This window comes from Mirounga angustirostris, unplaced genomic scaffold, assembly GCF_029215605.1.
Source record: "Mirounga angustirostris isolate CCGP_5_RB_7025 unplaced genomic scaffold, mMirAng1.0.hap1 SCAF_3, whole genome shotgun sequence".
NCBI classification, from domain to species: Eukaryota; Metazoa; Chordata; class Mammalia; order Carnivora; family Phocidae; genus Mirounga; species Mirounga angustirostris.
In genome coordinates, this window is record NW_026991711.1 from 129,770,740 (window position 1) to 129,790,668 (window position 19,929).

General features: G+C 33.1%; 1 protein-coding gene across 1 annotated transcript in view; it reads right to left on the reverse strand.

Moving 5' to 3' along the window:
- SCN3A (sodium voltage-gated channel alpha subunit 3) overlaps positions 1-19,929 on the reverse strand; it is a 116,837-nt gene that overhangs the window by 15,778 nt on the left and 81,130 nt on the right. Inside the window, exons 16-21 of the mRNA XM_064586640.1 lie at positions 18,743-18,916; positions 17,433-17,789; positions 15,485-15,955; positions 4,913-5,033; positions 3,093-3,247; positions 2,155-2,328 (exon numbers count right to left, since the gene is read on the reverse strand). Coding sequence (XP_064442710.1) covers positions 2,155-2,328; positions 3,093-3,247; positions 4,913-5,033; positions 15,485-15,955; positions 17,433-17,789; positions 18,743-18,916 — 1,452 coding nt within the window. The remainder of the gene's footprint in view (positions 1-2,154; positions 2,329-3,092; positions 3,248-4,912; positions 5,034-15,484; positions 15,956-17,432; positions 17,790-18,742; positions 18,917-19,929) is intronic.

The window sequence follows — 19,929 nt, forward strand, 5'->3', positions numbered from 1 at the left end:
CATCAATATACCTGATGGACTGGTGAAGCTCTTTTAAGTATGTTTTACTTGTACTTTCAAAAACAGTTTTATCTCTACATTTACTGAGGTTATATTAATCCACATATTTCCGCCCTGGCTTTGTAAAGAAGAATAGACTCATTTAAGATAACATAACTTGTCCCAAAGTAGAAGACTTTAATTACCCAGTTTCAGTGTACTAATTGAGACTCACTAAAAGGGAAGTAATTTCTTTGAAATTAAATCTCTTCATTTAGATATTATTCAATAGATACTTAAGTATCTATATTAGGTGTATCTAAGGATACAAATAGGCTACAAAACCCCTGCTCTTGAGAAATTTTTACATCTTACTCATATTTTCTATATGGGCCAAATATATGGAAATACTTGAAGTACAATGTAGTATTTCAGTAAATGTAAAATTTTTAGTAAATGTAAATATTTCAGTAAATTTCAGAATTTTATGGAGTTCTATCACATTTGTAAATGATCTTCATGCATGACAAAATCTTTCTGAACCAAAAAGGATTCTTAAATGTATTCAGTGTTCCATTATTTCACGGAAAAGCTGGAGATTATAAATGCTGAATCCCAAAGCCAGTCTGAAAATAGAGTATTACATTTATAGCAGTTAGATAGGAAACCCTTGGAGTAAAGAAGAACTGAATTGAGAATTAGGAAATTTGGATACTAATCTCAGCTTTGTTACTAAGTAGTTGTGTTATCTTAGGAAAATTATTTAAACTGAGGCTTCAGTTTCCCTAATGTCTAGAATAAAGCCTTAGATATTCTTTGAAGCTCATTCCAGCTTCAGATTATAAGAATATTAAACTTCCCTTTATGGATAGCTTTTCAGGATAACATTAAAATTGACCTCTATTATCCATTAAAAGCCAACCATGGAAATTGGAAATCATTTCTGCTCTATTAAAGTGACTTGCTAGCAGATTTCTTATCAACTCAAAGGGTTAAACACATTTTGGTTATAGCACTCTAAGTGTGTATGTGTGTGAGAAAGGGAAGTAGAATTTAGATAGGCCCACACTTGTCAAAATGATAAAAAGAATGAATGTACACAGACAGCAATTATTGATTCTTATTGGCAAGTGTTAGAGCTAAAAACAAAGTGCTTTATGATTGCTAGGGAACGGCTAGAGATAGTGCTTAAAGTACCTTGTTTTGTTGGGAGGCTGTAAAACCTTGTGCAATGGAATATCACAGACTACAAAGAACCAAATGACTGTCATTTTGCCCCAGTGCTTCTTCATTGCTTGGAATGAGAAAATAAGCTGCAAGTCAGACAGATCCTATAATTGGTAATGTTTTTATGACTGCTCACCCCAGGGTAATCAGATTCAGAGCAGGGCTCCTACACCTAACTCTTTGCATGGTAAATTTCTGAATAGCTACTGGGATATCTAACTACTGATTTAAGAATAGAAATGTACTTTATATTGTCTCTCTGGGTATGTGACCGAATGAATACAGTAAATGGGTTATTTTAACATTATTTAGTAACAGGTACTCTAGTAAGGGATTAAAATGCAATCTTGCAATTCCTGGCCCCAAATCTGTCCTTTTTTTTTTTAGAAGATTTTATTTACTCATTTATATATTTGAGAGATATCAACAGAGCGAGAGAGCACAAGTGGGGAGAGGGAGAAGCAGGCTTCCCGCTGAGCAGGGAGCCCGATGCGGAACTCGATCCCAGGACCTCGAGATCATGACCTGAGCCGAAGGCAGATGCTTAACCAACTGAGCCACCCAGGAGCCCCAAATCTGTCTTGATTTTATCTCCTGGAGTTGTTTTTTTTAAATGTAACTGTTAATAGGCTAAGTGCTTAGATCTGTCAACAGATTTTTAGCTATTCCCTACCTTGAGGTCCTTAACTTTCAGAAAAAGAACTGTCTGCTTGTGGCATAGAACACTCTGTGTTTTCCTTACCACTGTCCACATTTTTAGGACCTCTTCTACCATTTCCCATGAAACTTTCCTAATTTTTATGTTTATTGTAGTTTTTTTTAACTGCGTAGTTGTGTCAGCATTGGTGAAGCTAGGTTTTCAAAGTCAAGGTTTTAATCAGGAATATATGAAATGTCAAACTTGCCTCTTTAAAAAATAATTTCATAAAAATCACTCAGGATACTTACATCGACAATCAAGAAATCTAGCCAGCACCAGGCATTGGTGAAATATGTTTGAAATCCATAAGCTACCCATTTGAGGAGCATTTCCAGAATGAATATGTAAGTGAAGACCTTGTCAGCATATTCTAGCATGGTTTTGATAGTCTTTCGCTGTTCAATGTATATATCTTCAAAAGCCTGCGAATCAAAAAATGCTTTTATTTTATTTGAATGGCTGGCCTTCCCCAAATACTTGATAAAATTGCTTAGTATAATATTGGGTACAAAGCAGTAATTTGATAAATATTGGCTAATATCTGACAAACACCAGACAAAAGCTGAAGACTAAAACTAACAGAAAATATTGGCAAGGAAATGTCAGTATCTTTACTGATTTAGTATGTTCTTTCTTTCCTGCCTCTCACCCCAAAATCTCTATCTCAATTAACTGCTATAAAGACATGCTTTTAGAGAAATAATATGAACTCAGGAAATAACTGAGTTCATATTAATGTTCTGTTAATGGGGGATAGACTTGGCCTATTCCAATATTACTTTCAATGATTCCCTGACTGATCTGGCTTATTTTGAAAGAGTAAATTGATTATACATAAAGAAAACAAAATACACTTTTAGTCCATAAATGTTAATATAATTATTAGGGTGAACTGGATGGTATTTGACATGGAAGTTAAGGTCGTTACAGGGTGTCTCTGTAAATGGTTGTCTCAGTGAGGAAAACATCTATTAGATAAACACCAGATGAAAAATTCCATCTGGCTGTTCATAGGTCTGATTTATTAGGTACTGAATTTTGCATAGTTAAACCCTGGGTGCCATGCTCTGCCAGGCATAGATACACCTCCTCTTTTGCATCTTAAACTTATTGTCTCTTTGTGATATTTTCATAAAATAAGTTATTTCATTAGAACTTGACTCTTACCACTTTGCATTTCACTTACCAAAGCACCACTGCTGAGAAGAATCATGAAGACAATGAAAGTCTCAAACCAGTTGTGTTCAACAATGCTGTAGCAGGTTTTCCGAAGATTCCACCAGACCTTTCCTTTGCCCTCTTCTATACTTACTTGACAGAATGGAAACTTTTTAATACATCCTAAAATATAACATTAAATATAAGAAATTAGAAAAAAAAGTATTTTGTACAACATATGGATTCAACAATCGCATACATACTCAGTGCTCACCACAATAAGTGTAGTCACCATCTGTCACATACAAAGTTATTACAGTATTACTGACTGTATTCTCTTTGCTATACTTTTCATCTCCATGACTTATTTATCTTAAAACTGGAAGTTTGTACTTATTAATCCCCTTTATCAATTTTGCCCATCACCCTACCCACCTTCTTTGTTTTCCCACCCACCTCCACCTTTCCTAGAAAATATATTCTAATCTTAGATAGGAAAAAATAAACTTTGTTGCTTTCTCCCATGCCAATCTCAGATCATCATTTACAGGTAACTGGCTACTTCATTCCTTAGTTATCTTCAGCATCCTTCCTCTACAGTAATTCATTCTCAGAGGTATATATTTAGCCAGGCACCTAAAATTCAAGGAATAACTTTATCAAGAGTTGCATGATTATAAATAGTTTCTTTCTTTCTTTTTTTTTTAAACTATTGTTTTTTTGGTGATAAACTTTTTTTTTTTTTTTAAGATTTTATTTATTTATTTGACAGAGAGAGAGACAGCAAGAGAGGGAACTTAAGCAGGGGGAGTGGGAGAGGGAGAAGCAGGCCTCCTGCCGAACAGGAAGCCTGATGTGGGGCTCGATCCCAGGACCCTGAGATCATGACCCGAGCTGAAGGCAGTCACTTAACCGACTGAGCCACCCCGGCACCCTTAAATATTCATTCTTAACACTAGTTAGAATCTCTTTTTGCCTGAAGGCCATTGGTGTAAATAGGGTCTAAGAACACCTCTCAGGTTTGGGGAAAAGCTGCATGTTCAAATTGTTTATTAATTTTTTGATGTGATCCTGAATTTTTCACTTCCTTCTTTTCATGCACAGAAAAGCCCCCTGTCTTCCTAGGTATCAGCCACTGTCAGTTTTCCCAAGCTAATTTATTTTCAGCCTCAGTGCTTTTCTTAGTTACACCTATGACTCATCTTATTAGTATCGCTGTTCCTTTGTCCTCCCCCTCCTAGTTTTCATATTATTTCTCATTTCCATCCATTCTTTGCTCTAACTCTGAGCTACTACTCATTGGATTAAATCCAATCACATTGAATCAGCAAATCTTTATTGATTTGTGTGCAAGAGACTGTACTGATCGCTGTGAGAACAACTACTGTTTGCCTGTCAAGGCTCTACAGTACATCTGCATCCCCAAACAGCTCTGATCACAGCACAAATTAACCACATTTGAAACTGTGAAGGATGGGGTGTAATTACTGCAGCATCTATAAATCAAATCACAACACTGCCAATGAGGTCTGAAGGGATTGCAGTCTGTATCAATGAGATGACATTCCAGAATGCCATTTATCTCATAGGGTTAGCTTCTCCACACTCTGGAGGATAAAGAAAACAACAACAAAAAAGACATGTCAGATCATCTTACTTGTCCAGGCACAGTCACTGCTATAATATAATCTGGAAATATAGATAAATTAACTTTTCAGAAGAAAAGAGAAAAACAAAGATAAACATGCCTTTACCATTTCTTTGAAATAGTTCCCTCAAGTGAGGTATTTTCAGTCGCTGTAAGAAAAGAGGGGAGATTGCATTTTAATCATATTAGAGCTTGTTTACCTTCAGTAAAGCAAGCTTCCGGTTTAAGGTCTTCCTCAGGTTCAATTTCAGCTTGTTCACCTTCTCGGGGTGGAGCAACATCAACTGTGCTTCCTTCAGATGAGCTGGTTGCATTTAATTTCTAGAAACAAAACCCCATTGCAAATTGTGATTTTTTTTCTCCCCCTTTATTCAGCAAATTTGGAAACTCTTTGTCATTGTGTGAAAAAATGATAGTGATCACACTTGACTCTATTAACATTGCTGATAAATTATGTACTAATAATTTAATATAATTAAAGTCCTAATATTTAAAACAATGTAATAACTACTGACCTGATTCAGACAGAAAAAGGTTAGCATTCAATGTGGGTGATTTGGAAAGGATGAATTGTACTGGTTAATTTGTTTTATGATCTCTATTTATATATGGATGCCATATGAAATAGTTTAAAAATTAATTCTCAGGCCATATCAAAAATAATTTGATAAAAGTTTGGTATGCTGACATTCACTACTGATTATATTAAAATGCATCAAATTAAATTGTAATTTCCACTTCTTACGATGGAATTTTTCAGAGCAAAGACCATTACCAGTTGTTTCTAACTACTGTCCATGTTTCTGTAATTTTAGAAAGGAAGAACAGCACATTAACATTAGTCACAGTCATTATATTTCAACTTTGAGCTATATTTTTCCTCTGGCTTACATAATCTTCTTACTTTACTAGCAGAAAAATGATGGATCTCTCTCTCTCTGTGTCTCTTTTTGAACTGCTTAAATGAATTCAATACTTGCCAAAGAATTCTAAATGAAATGGAAATTTCTTCGTATATGGCATTGGGCAGAATCTGTATAGACTTTTATTAGGAGCACATTCTGAATTCAACATAGTTATCAGGCTGTGGATTTTTCCTTTAAATAAATCGTTGTGACATGTCACATGGTTAGGAAGAGCCACCTTAAAGTTACAAGAATAAATATATAAGTACTTTGAGATCACTTGGGAAGACATTATGGATTTGCAGTATTTTATGAAAATGGTTGCAAAGACATGACGTACAACACAGCCTGACCAATGTAAAGCTTTTAGGATGAAAAAACAGCACATGGACATGGTAATGGTTTCTAAGCCCCCTTAACTTTAGTAGCTAAGTGGTAGGGGTCACTCTGCCCTAGCCTTCTGAAAGAGTTAATGTTTTACTGAAAAATCCCCAAATGACTCCCTAAACATTGCTCATATTGGAGGAAATTTGGCTCAAGATTCCTGATTTACTGAAATCATATGCAAATGTAGTTTAATATTTTATAATGTGAACTAGTTGAAAGTACTATCCAGATGATATTTTCTGTGATGTTACTTTGAAGGTGAGGTTAATCATGTCCAACTAAATATATTATGAAAATTAAATATATTATGAAAAAATACTCTAAGTCAAAATATAATTCTATAATAAAATACCTCCCAGTCTGGAGTATGCTAACGAGAGAATCTAGGCCATCATTTTTGGCTGATGGTTCTTAGGATCATTATAGTGCAAGAGTTTTTACCATTAAATTCCTCTACTTTTTGGAGAGGTAAGAAAGGCCAAGACATATTTTCTCCCCCCAGGATTTTTCTGCTTCTTATAATCAGAATATCTTTATTCTTTTAAGGAAAGCTACCACTGGATAGAACTGTGACAGCTTTTGATATAATGAAGAAAAAACTGAATAGCTGTTTGAACTCAGCAATTAACTCTTCCTTTCCATTTTCACTGGTGGTTGATGGGTTGAACACTATGGCATTTGATGAGTGGCAGCAATAATATCCACTGCATAAGTAAATCCAGTAAGAAACCAAATTATTTTGAGATTAGTTATAAAAAGTTTCATGTTTTCTTCTTCCTGTTGGTCAAACCAAGTTGGATAATTTCTTCTGAGCCTAGTCATAGTCCACCTCCTCCATGAAGCCTTTCTTTCTTGCATGATTTCTCCATGCTAAATTTTATAGAATGTTAGGCCATTATATTTGTTTGATCAGATAGTCTCATGAATATTTATAAATTATATATGTACATAAAATTATACATAGGTATAAATTATATATTTATGTACATAAACATATATACCAAAAAGACACACACACATACAAATACCAAAAGACCCAAGCACAGAATAGACACTAGTTATATCAAATTTATAGAGAGCCAATAAATGATTGATTGCATTTTTGAATTACTTTTATAGAGAGAATTATAATGTTTAGATAATTTCATCTCTCTACTTTGTTGTATAATTCAATAATGGCCTTGACAGAAGTTTATTTAGTTGTATTAGAAAATACATTTTTAATGAACAGGGATTATTTAGTTAATAATATTTTAGCGATTAAAAACACATGGTATTTCCAAAATGTTTTTCTAAAATATTGGCAGACATTCAATAAAGAAATAGGGGGGAAGAAAGTAATCAGTATATGTGTATATACACACAAATAAATGTATACTTTTCCATTTGAAAACTCTAGAAAACATACTGTTCTCATTTTACCACTGTTAATATAATGTGAAATGTTCAATTTTTTGCATTATAGTTGTCTGCCATATAGTCTACAGGTGTCTTATATTTAAATACAAATACTTAAAACAAACCCAAATGGCACAAGTAATAGTAGCCACTAATCTGAATGACAACTGAATCTACTCTTTACCAAGTACTGACCTCTGGATGTATTTTTGTTATTAGTATTGTCTTTAGATATAAATATTTTTGTGAATGTGGTTAACATGTTTGGATATAAATACTTCCAATTTTCTAAATAGCTATGGAGGTTATGCATTTATATATTGTAAAGATTGTAAAGTAGAGGGTCAGTAGTGAGTTTGTTTGCCTCTATCTGCATGTTATTATGAGGCATAACATGTGTTGTTAAAACAGACACCCCCAACCCCCTGCCAAAACTCCACATGTATTCTGCTCTTTCAAATGATCAGAACCCATTTTACATGGAGAACTGCTTCGCTGTTATTCAGGATTCTGATAATAGGGATAAGCTTTTTAAACTTCTACTCTGGAAAGCTTCTTAAGGAATGTTCAGAGTCTTTTAGACCCTCATGCACCAAAGCTTAAAAGATGGTTGGTAGGCTAGGGTTCATTTCACTAAGAAGTGTTTTGTGGGGGGCTCCTTTCCCTATGGAGGTTGACATAAAGTTAATTCTTCTTAACTTGGAGAATCAGGCTCATTCATGTTGTAACCTTCATAGGGCACATTTTTTTTTGTCATAAGAAAGTACATACATTTTATTCTATGAAGTTACAAAAATCTTGTGTCAACCACATAAAATTTCAAAAGTTGTGAATTTATTTACATTTTTATAAAGTAAAGCTTAGAGTGTGTTCTTATTAATGTACAACAATTTACCAATTATGATATACTGCTTGATAAGCTTAAGTCCTCGAATATGTAAAGAATTTTACTACTGTCTTTTTAAATAATTAATTTCTGCCCTAAAAACTACTTAAGCATTTAAAATCCTGTGTGTTGATATAATACCATCTATGTAATCTAAACATTTCCTAATTAATTTCAATTCTTGGCAGTCATACTCTGGTAGAGTATAATTTGTGATACATCTTATCATAGCCATACCAAAATGACTTCCAAATTTATTAAAAGCATGTAACTGATTTAAAAGCAAGTGACTGACGATAAATACAAAGAATAACTTACTTTCTTTATATTGCCATAGCTGTGATACTACAATGGTACAAAAAAAAAAAAGCAAAGAAACCTGAAATGAAATTTTCCATATTAAGGAACTCAATACTATACTAAATAACCAAATTAACACTTGTTCAGAAGTAGTTAGAAAAATATAATTAGTTATATAGGCATAACTATAGAAAGCTTCCATATAAAACCGTATAGTACAAGTTCAGACTTGTGTTCTTGTACTATTTTCTCCTTACCCCTCCAATATCTTATGGCACTTAAGGTTTGATTCTTCCATCCCTTGTAGAAAGTACTGAGTCTACAGAGGGATGATGGCTTATGCTCTACAAATGCACACTGGAAAGCAGGTTTTAAGATGCAACATTCTCCAGGCCTAATTCAGCCACAGAAAACATGCCTGGCTATAGCAGAAGCCTGACGCAATACTGTGGAAGCCGCACGCTTATCCAAGAACCATGTTCTCAAAGACATGGTACCTGAATATGAAGTTTTCGAGAAGATCAACTGCAAATACCATTCATAAGAAATGACAGAATCAGCACCCATAAAGGCCATGAGACCATTTCCCCCTCTAATAAAATGAACTTACATAGAAATTCCCCTTTGTGACGAATATTGCTCTTGATTTTTATCCAATTAAATAATGAAATTTAACTTTCAGAGATAGAAGAGAATGTTAGCAACTGGCCTACTTCCACTGAAATGCGCTTACATTTCATTTATTTTCAATCAGCTATCAAATGTTTGACTCTCACAAACTGCTGTATGATTCAAGAGGCAAAAATAAAAGATTCAGCCATTACAGATTGCCTTTAAAATCTAGCCATTTATCTCACAACTTCTGAGTTTTGTTTTACAAGTAGAAGAGGAAAATCTTTTGGTCACACATACTATCAGGGCCTTAGTCTGATCTTTTGGAGATGCATATCCATATCTTGACTTATGATATTTCATTTAAAGAACAGGTAGACACACCAGGAGGCCATTGGGCTGCTTGTCCAAGGCAGGAAGAACAAGATTAAAACCAATAGCTCTATTTTCTAGACCACTTATTGAATGGTTCAAAGTATAAACCACCTGTATGTGGTTTTGCCTCAACATATTTTAAATGTGCAACAGCCCTGGTGCTTCTTTAATTTTAAAATGGCCTTAATAACGACATGATTTTTGAAAGTGCAAATAATTGTGTGGTAGTTGAAGAGGAAGGTAAAAGGGCATCAAGAAGCCAAAAGAAAAAGCTGGTTTATCTTGAGAAGATAAAATTTCCATCTAAACTAGCCTTAATTAGGTTTTATTTCAACAGAAGTACATGAAAGCACCAAAACAGTTCTCCGAAGGTCAAGATGGGTTTAAAATGGTATTCACATCTGTGCCTCTGGAAGAGTTGCCTCACGTTCAGTTTCACAGAGAGTGTGTTTGGAAGACCCTGAGAGCAAGACAGAGAAAGCCCAGAGGTACTTCCATTGCTCTCCAGATTCTGAAAAAAGAACATAGTGCCTTTTCCAGAAGGGCATGTGCTTGGGATTTTAATCAAGTATCTATTTTCAGTTTCCATGAAGGCTTTGAAAAGGAGAGAATACTGTTACAAACATGATGTAGAAGATAATTTTCTGGTACCATTTAATTCTGTTCTGCTTGTGAAGAAAGAATAAATTAGATTTTTTTCACTGGCCAATGTTGGTTTACAGCCCCAAACTAAAAGTAAGTGCTAAGTAAAAATTGCATAAATCAGGGACCTATATATTTTTTTCTACATTTCATTAATAATTTTATCTCTGAATTTGTTGCATTCTCCAGCTAATTCTCAGTTATCCCTAAGGAAGAAGAGAGTAGGTATGAATTAAACCTAGAGACAACCCCGGACTCTAGTTAGATATTCTTTTTCACCAAAAGCATTGAAATTGCCAATACTCAGGAACTTTCTTCTACCTTTGTAATTTCCCTCCCAGAACCCCCACTCTGGCTGAGATTCCAGTAAGCACTGATATCAACAAGAGAAGGCTGAGTCAAGAGAATAGACTAAAGGCTTAGTTAATCCACAAACCTATAGTAATCTTGGGAGATGCCCTTTACTCCTCATAAAGCTGTAATTAATACTAAAAAACAGGACATTTTCTATGTCTCTTTTTTACCTGCTCAGTTTTTGGTAGAAAATTTAGGGAAGATTAATGTAGATTAGGGAAATTTTTAAGAAAGTGGGTACACTGGACCAATTACTTAATGATCGGGATGCAGTGAACTATCCCATATCATGATGCTTTCCTTTTTTTGATTACGTTGCAGTGAACACTTAAGGTTTTACAGACATAACGGCTTAAAAACTTTCCTAAACTACATGAAAATCCAAGATATGTGGTGCCCAAATACATACAGACTATGGCCCTTCATATCCAAAAACTTATGATAACCCTGCTTTTATTTTTTATAGAGCCTTTCAAAAAAAAAAAAAAAAACCATGAAAGCACACATTTCCGTCTGGAGCAAATGAATTATAAGGGTTGAAAATTATATTCATGAATCTGAATATAATGATCTGAAAATGGCACTATCAAAAAAAATCCCATGAGGCTCATTTTGGTAATACAATTTACTTATAAGGGCTGAATCAACAACAACAAAAAGTTGTGGTCTCATTTTAATGAAATAAAAGCAGAGAAATAAAAAAAAAATGCATGCTCTCTTAAATTCTTGACTATATTGAACTTTAAACATTCCTATCATGTTTCAAAATAGATATAAATCCTATAGAGCATGCAATTATTGCTTTTCAGAGTTTAAAAGACTAAACTGGAAAACTCATTAGCAGAATCAAATATGATGTGGGACTGCCCATCTCGCCTGACCATGCTATGATGTGTCACACAATTCAGCAGAGAGCGGCTGGGCACATCCAGCACTTCCTTGCCATGGCGGGGGAAGGAACAGCTGAGTAGCATGCAGGCCAGTCAAAATTCACTTCGAAAGTGATTGTACATGTACAACTTGCTTGGGTAACCTGGGTAAAAGTGGTGGCACGAGCCTCTGGCTGGTTAAAAAACACCAGAGCTGCACTCTTGATGGCTCCAGCTTGATTTTACCCCTGTGAGAAGTAAGAACGGTAAGCAGTGAAGGTCACAGTATGATATTGCTAGGTTGTGCTTTGGAATTCAACTTCAGATACGATTCTTAAGAACATTTATTCCATATCCTCACCTAGGAAGACAATGAAACCTTTTAAAAAACTAAACTGTAAAAATTCATAGTTCTATAAATATTCGAAGAAATCATGATAACGTGAACTTTAAAAATATAAAAACAAAATTCTACTTTATATCTTGTCACAAGATTTGTATAATTCCAAGTTTTCCCAAGATAAAAAGATCACTATTTTGCAATTCATACCTTTAATTCTCTTACATTTTTTCATGCAAAGCTTTGTATTTGTTTTCATACCAGCCTGTTTATGTTAGCGATCCATAAAATACATATATTATAAAAATAATAACAGCAGTTCATACTTTATCTTGAACAACTTTTAGGGGTCATTTCTCCCCAATTGCACTACAGCTAGTTATATAGTATTATGAAAATGAATGTAAGGAGTAGAGTGACTAGAGTTTTCAAATACCATCTAAGTTAATGATTAACTTACTGCCTCTTCTTAAAGCAGAATGTATGGCAAGTTTTTTAAATTACTTATTATTATTAATTTTTTAGTGAGAAATGTATCACTGTTGGTTTAGTTTGTATGATTTTTACTTTGTCAGCAAAAATAAAGGATATTCTTGCGCCTCAAAATATAGCTCGATGTTCTTTTTCTACTTACAGTAAAAAAACTAAGAAGCATGAACCAAAATGTTATTTTATGGCTATGTTATTTTTCATTTGTGTGTATACGTGTGTGTGCAATAGTTATTAAAAAAGAATAACCCAACCAACATAAATATGCATCTGAAACATGACCTATGTTCAGTGCCAACAGTTTTCAGAAATTTCAGGTTAAAACTGACCTTTCCTGGAATTTATCTAAGCCTACTGTATAATGTTAGAATGTGCTGATTTTTTGCTTTTTATTTTTAAAAACATTGTACTTTTTATCTTTGTGTGAGCATATATGAGAATTGCCCTGTTAACTTTTTCAGGGTTTTTTTTTTTTTTTGGTACTAATTTTAAAAATCATCCATATAAAATTTATTGTTGAATTCATTTCTGCCATTTGAAGTAATTTGAAATTTTATCCTAGCTTTATAAAAGTATTTAATTTTATATTTAGTTTGATAATTTTTCACACTAATATATCTATACATTTTAAACAATTTCATTACACTCTATACTTGGATTCCATGAATCCAAAATTTAGCTTGGAAGAGGATAGAATGGTTATAGAAAGAGTCACCCAAAAAGGAATTTTTGTTCAGATGATAAAATGTTTTCTAGACATTGTGTCTCCGTATACCAAATTTATGATTTTCTAGCCATTAAAAAGGCATGACAATGAGGTGGTATTTTTCTAAGCAGTCATTTGAAATATCTGTAGGCATTAGAGTTTTTGAAATATTCTGGAAACCAACTTTTTGGTAGAAAGTAATTAAGATATTTAATTTCCATAAATCCAATGTGATAAAACCTATGATATTAATGTAACAAAATTTCTGTACCTCTTTGGTTTTTCTACCTCTTCTTGATCCCAGGCTAGTCTTGTTCCTAATCCTCTCTTATTTTCTCTTTATAATTACTTCTTTGGTAAGCTCCTCTATTTTCAAGAAATCAGATAATTATCCAATCTGTTTTTAAACCCTGATTTCTCACCCAGCCTTGCAACCCCAACACTGTCACTTCTAATTCAGTATATTCCAATTGAATTCTTCCCTTTTCCCACTTAAACCTAGTAACCTTCCTAAAAAGGCCATTTCAGAGAGTGGACTTACCGTTTTTCCAATTTCCTAGTCTTCACTAGTTTGTCAAATTGCCAGAAGGTCTCAGTGCCCATACATATTACCTTAGCCCAGAATTTCATCACCTCATTGCTGTCAAATGATTGCTACCACATTCCTCAAGATAAACCCCTTCATCCCTCACTCTAAACTGTTTTACTCATTGATATCAAATAAACTTTCCTAAAACATCACTTCCTTTTTGGCTTTCCCCTGCTTCAGAATAAATAGCTCTGTATTGACTATGCAGGCCATTCTAAATTTTTCTACTTACTTCAGAGACTTTACAATCTGAAAATACCTGACTCACCCAAACAAATTTTCCACTGTCTTCTCAACCAGTACTTTATTCATGCTGATTGTTCCACTGCTGCACCTTGATACCAAGCTCATTCTCAACTGTGGCTTTCCTTCGGTAGGGTTTTGCTTTGACTTTTTGATCATTCATTTGACCCAAACTTGGAGGTCTATTTTAATTTTATCTCTTCCATTTAGCAACTTTCTGTGTTCTTGCTGTTCTTAATACCTATAATTTTTATATTCAGTCTGGCAGGATAAAACTTTTTAATAGGTCTTTAATGATTTTTGAGAATTAGTGTCAGCTTCCTCAAAGATGGTGAGATTTCCCAAAGGGAGTTATATTATAGAGCTCTCCTTTAACTCTTTCTTACTCTTAGTATCCAGCAGAGTATCACAAAAACTGCTCAATAATTGCTCATTAATTAGTTGATGTTTTTTTCTTAAATAAATCTATATTAGTTGATGAAAAATAAAATTAGATTGAATTTTTATTTTATCAGAGTGAGCAATATATAAACTAGATTTGAGCTCACTAAGTGGACTTTGAGTGGAATTCCAAGAATATTATATCTCATTTTGTGTATGTTTTTACCTTTAAAAAATATTTCAAATTTACTGTTATATCTCAGCAGCACTGAAATGCCAGAAAGGATCAAGAGCTATGAGTTTTGACATTGTCAACTACTTATTACTTATACAAATTCTATGGATACCATTCTTAAAAAGAGAAATTTTAAAAATATGCTCACAAAATCAGACATCATCGGTCTGATTCCTGTGGTGCTAATATCATACCCTCAAGCTAAACTTTCATAACTCTGTGCTAGACTTACTTCCCACTGGTATATTAGAAGTCCAAAAATAAGTAATAGTAAAAAATTTTAATCCTGTTCATAATGCAGAATTGCAGAATTAATATATTAACCTGCTATTATGGGATTCTGTGAATTCTAATCGTACAGTAAGAGCAATTCCATTTCTTCTTTGTTTTATTTTGAACAACTAGTAATATAAGTAAGAGCAGCTTTTCAACTTTTACCTCTTATCTGTAATCCTCAAGTGGAGCTTTTCTAAGTAGGTTTTAGCATTTTCAAGTTAATCTGGAACACTGTGGATTTGCTCATCCTTGACTGGGCAAAATGTAATCAGTGCTACTTGCACATTCCAAATATGTGTAACACTTTCATAAATGAATAACACTCTATCATAGTCAGTAAAACTTCAGAGGTGAACAAAAACTACATAAAAGTTTCACATTAAAAAATCAGAGCAAAACCTAACATAGACAGTAAAGAGAGGACACTTTCACAACGATCAATAAAATATGGTTCGTTGATATGTCTAAAGAGCATAATGCAGTGTATAGAATAGAATGTATTAAATATGGTTTATTTTTTGGCAGGCCACATTTTTAGCCAGATTTTCAAACTATCAAGAAGATGAATATACAAATTATTCAGAATGATGATTTCCTTTGGAAAGTTGGAATTTCTATGAATGGATTTCCCAATAAAAAATACCTCATAATTTTCCAACACTGCCGTGTATATATGACTTTCAATATACTTTTAAATAATGCATATAAACACAATAAAAATACTAAATAACCATAATGGATGGTTATCATAGGAAATGCAACAAAAACTTTAAAAGCATTCTTACCTCTTTGCTTTCTTCTAGTTCTGACTCACTGCTAAACTCTTCGGTATTTAAGTTTTCAAAGTCAGACTCTCCAACAGCAATTGGCACTGTTACAGTGAGGCTGGGGTTGTTTATGAATGACATATAATCATTTTCATCGATTACATATTTTTCAACACTGCTTCCGGTACCTACACCACTGGTGGTTCCGTTCCCATCTTTAAGATAATTAAGTTCTTTGCTTATTTCTATTCCAGTATTATTGGATATGCAGCTGTCTATTTTGTTGCCTTCATGGATCTCTATAACTTTTGCCTTTCTAAAAAAGGTTTTTCTGAAACACTCCCGTATCTTATTTTTCACATAATCAATTCCCTTTTGCATCCTTCCTACTGCAATCTGGAGATTGTTCATTTCATTATCATCATCTGTAGCAGCAAGATTGTCTGAGCTAAATGAGCTCAACAATAAGGCCAGAAAGAGGTTCAGAACCTAAACGAAAAAAAGAAAATTTGCTATATTAATATGAAGTATACATAAAATAATAAACAGGGTACTCATAGATCTTTGCTAAAATTAATTCAACAAATGCTTCTTGAATGCTTACTGTATTTCAGACATGTGTCTTAATCACACACTATTTAAAGGACCTGACACCTTCTACCTGCTGTAAGGGCAATATGATAAAACAAGTGCCTGTTCTTTCATACCAAGAAGGACAACAGGAAACCAGAACTTCTAAGACTTAAATTGTCTCAGGGTTGCCAGTGAAGAGACAAAAATCCCATTTTGATGGTTTTGGCCAATGAGAAAAAAAATTCTAGTCATTTTACTTCATGTTATCAGTTTGTCTAGAGAATTGTCTAGCTTCATGTGTATAAATAATGAATTTATTTATTTGATAGCCTGGCGATAATGTGTTAAAACAGTATACTTTTAACATAAATTCCTTTGTCCAGTGGCCACAAATTTATAACAGCCGAAATTTCTAAATGCAAATTATGTAAGGTTAACACATTTCCCATCAAAGCAAGAGCCCTAGTTTGTTTCCTTATTTCTGTATCAGATTTTGGTCAGAATCTAGAGCTTCCTAATTCACTATTCTGAAAAAATACATGTCTACAGTTATCCCACAAACATTCTTTAAATCAGTCTTACTTGAAATGTGCCTCAAAGGAAAGGTTAAGTTTGATGGCAGGAAGACCACTACGTACACACATAATTGAGAAACGTAAGCATTAAAACACATAAATATACAAATTGTGCTTATACATTAGTGCTTTTAAGTCAGAACTAAAAGTAAGCTTCTTAAATCTGGTCAGTGTCCATACATGTGAATAACTTAAACTGCAATAATTTATTTTCTTTTAAAAAGCAAATTCAGAGAAGGATATATTTTGTCCCCTTCCAAGTCATTTGAATAATTACAATACATAGCTACAATATAGTACCCTAAAATTTATTGAAATTGATCTTCAAAATTTGGTAAAATGAAGCTTATGCTTCTGAGTAAGCCAACATGAACTACGAATGTGTAAAGAGCAATTTCAATATAGAATAGACAGTTATATTTTTAGATTTACTGGAGATCATTTTCTTCTCCAAGTAATAATAGGATAAAAAATAATTCAGGCCATAACGGTAATATGGGGATAAAATTACTCTTCATAAAAACATTTCCTCAAAAAACAAAGAAAAACTAATATTTTTGCTCCCAAACTTTCACAGATACACTTTAGTTAATCCTCACACCAACCATAAGATTTCAGCTTTGTTATTCAACTTTCATAGTTGGGAAACTTCAGACTCAGAGAAGTTAAGTAACTTGCCCAAGCTCAGAGTGCTAGTGCTGGGATTTAAGTCTGCGTTATTTAGATGATAAAACCAGAGCTATTCATTGCATCAGGCAACCTTCCTACCTACTGTCTGATCTTGTTCTTAATTATGAGCATTTGTAATATATACGTACCACAAGGTTTCCAATGACCATGACCAACATGAAAACAATAAGGCACATGGTTTGGCCAGCGACCTCCATACAGTCCCACATGGTCTCTATCCACTCTCCACACAGCACGCGGAACACAATCAGGAAGGAGTGGAAGAAGTCATTCATGTGCCAGCGTGGGAGTTGGCAGTCACTGGAGATCTTGCAGACACATTCTTTGTAGCTCTTACCAAATAGCTGCATGCCGACCACAGCAAAAATGAAGACAATGATGGCCAACACCAAGGTGAGGTTACCTAAAGCCCCCACAGAATTGCCAATGATCTTTATCAGCATATTCAGTGTGGGCCAGGATTTTGCCAACTTGAAAACTCGAAGCTGTAATTAAGTGAAAAGATACTTTCAGTAGTAATCACAGTATAATTTTGGAAGTTGGTTAGACATTGTTTTATTATTATACCGTTTTATTATATACCTCTGAGGGATATAAAATCTCAAACCATACTAAAATTCAAATAAAAAAATAGTTAATAATACACAAATTATAAATCAAATCATTAAATGCAAAAATAAAAATAAAATAGGTCAGGATAAATAAAACATTCCTGATTCATCAATAGATATATCCCTGAAAACAAATTAATATTTTGATTAGAGACATTTAAATTGAATTGATTTTAGCAAACTAATGTCACCCTCAGACTATATTTTAGAGTAAAAATTATTAAAAGTATGACTTACATATTTTAATATATATAAAATAAAACTAAAATAACAATTTGATAAAAATAATGTACATAAAGGCTTCCTTTCAATTTGAAAAAATATACATTTTACTTAATTTCCAATAAAATTTTATATATTTTTAAATAAATTTTTTTGCCAAATTTAAAAAAGTTTGTTAGACCATTGTTTAAAATGCTAATGGTATCAAATATTTCCCTACATCTTCCTTTAAAGTAGTTCCCACTAATATAAGTAAGGTTGAAAAAAGCTAAGGTTAATTGAGGCCTAAAATTGTTATTTGCATTTCTTTATAGAGTTGAAGCAAAAAAAATTTTTGGGTGAATTTAAAACCTAATCTGAGGCACATGTGTGTTTTTAAATATGCCCTAGATAGCTAATCATTGTGAAGTGTTTCAACCATCTTTATCATTCTTAGAAAATAGTCACACTTAGCTTTAAAGAGAATGTTTATATATCTTCTTAAGAGTATCATGTGTATTGGTGTAGATTTAAAATATTAATAGTAAATGTAAGATACACATTGATTCATTTTCGAAATAAATTTTATGCCACTGATAGAATATAAACATAATCTAAGTAGATACCAGTCTGAATGATCTCAGTACAGACAATCCCTCCACATTTGCCAGGCCAAGCTCCATCAAACTAAGGCTGACAATAATTCCATCAAATATATTCCAGCCTTCTTGGAAATAATAATATGGATCCATGGCAATGATCTTGAGAACCATTTCTGCTGTGAAGATCCCAGTGAAGACCTAAAGTAAAATAGAGATCACAAACACTGAAAAACTTTTGACACTGCAAGAATCTGTAAAGAATATTAAATAGTCCTGAGTAAAAACATTTAACATTTAAAATGGAGAAATGTGACAAACTGATATAAGTTTAACATTTTTTTCTAGGAGAGTATTTTAAATGGATTTGTTTTATTTAACAAATCTGCTTGATATTCCAAGAATATCTGATTTTAAAACATTTCCTCATTCACATAAATAAATAAAATAAAAAAAAATAAATCTCATAGTGAGTAGTAACCACTGAATTACTCCCCTTTTTGGTACACCAGCCTTCTCCCATAATCACAGTGAATTTTGGTTTTAAGTATTATTGCATTAGGAATGAATCTACATGTTAATTGAAGTTACTCTAAGTTTATTTTAAATTTGGTAAAAACCATATTTTATTCTTGATCTTTGTGGGTTTTTAAAGGGACACCATCTTATTTCTGTAATTTTGTAAATATTCCTGAAATAAGAGTGAGTTTGCCACAAATGTTTTATGATAATATTCTCTGGATGCATGCCTCAGAATTAAGGTTAACGGATTGATAGAGCAAGAAGCTGCAGATTTAATTGAAAGCAGCAGGAGAACATTCTCAGTATGCATACCCCCATAATTAAAATTAATAAATTATTTGAATGGTTGGATGAATGTGTTTGACAATAGAAATAAAATGAAACAAATTCAAAATTTGCTTTTTAACTCAGAACCACAGGCTAAGAGACCCAGGGGCATGAAGAGTTATGAAATCACTCTTGCAAAAAATCTTTTAAGGCAAATATCCTAATTAACTATAAGTAAAAGCTGCATTTTATAACTATAAAGTCAAGCTTACCATTTACAAGGTAAATCAGCCTACCTTGAAGGAACTCTGTCAAAATAACGGTATCAAAGTTATTTAAATTTCCTAAAATATCATGTTAATTAAAAGAAATCATTATCTACTCTTAAAAATGTATAAATGCAGCTAACATAGGGGCGTCTGGGT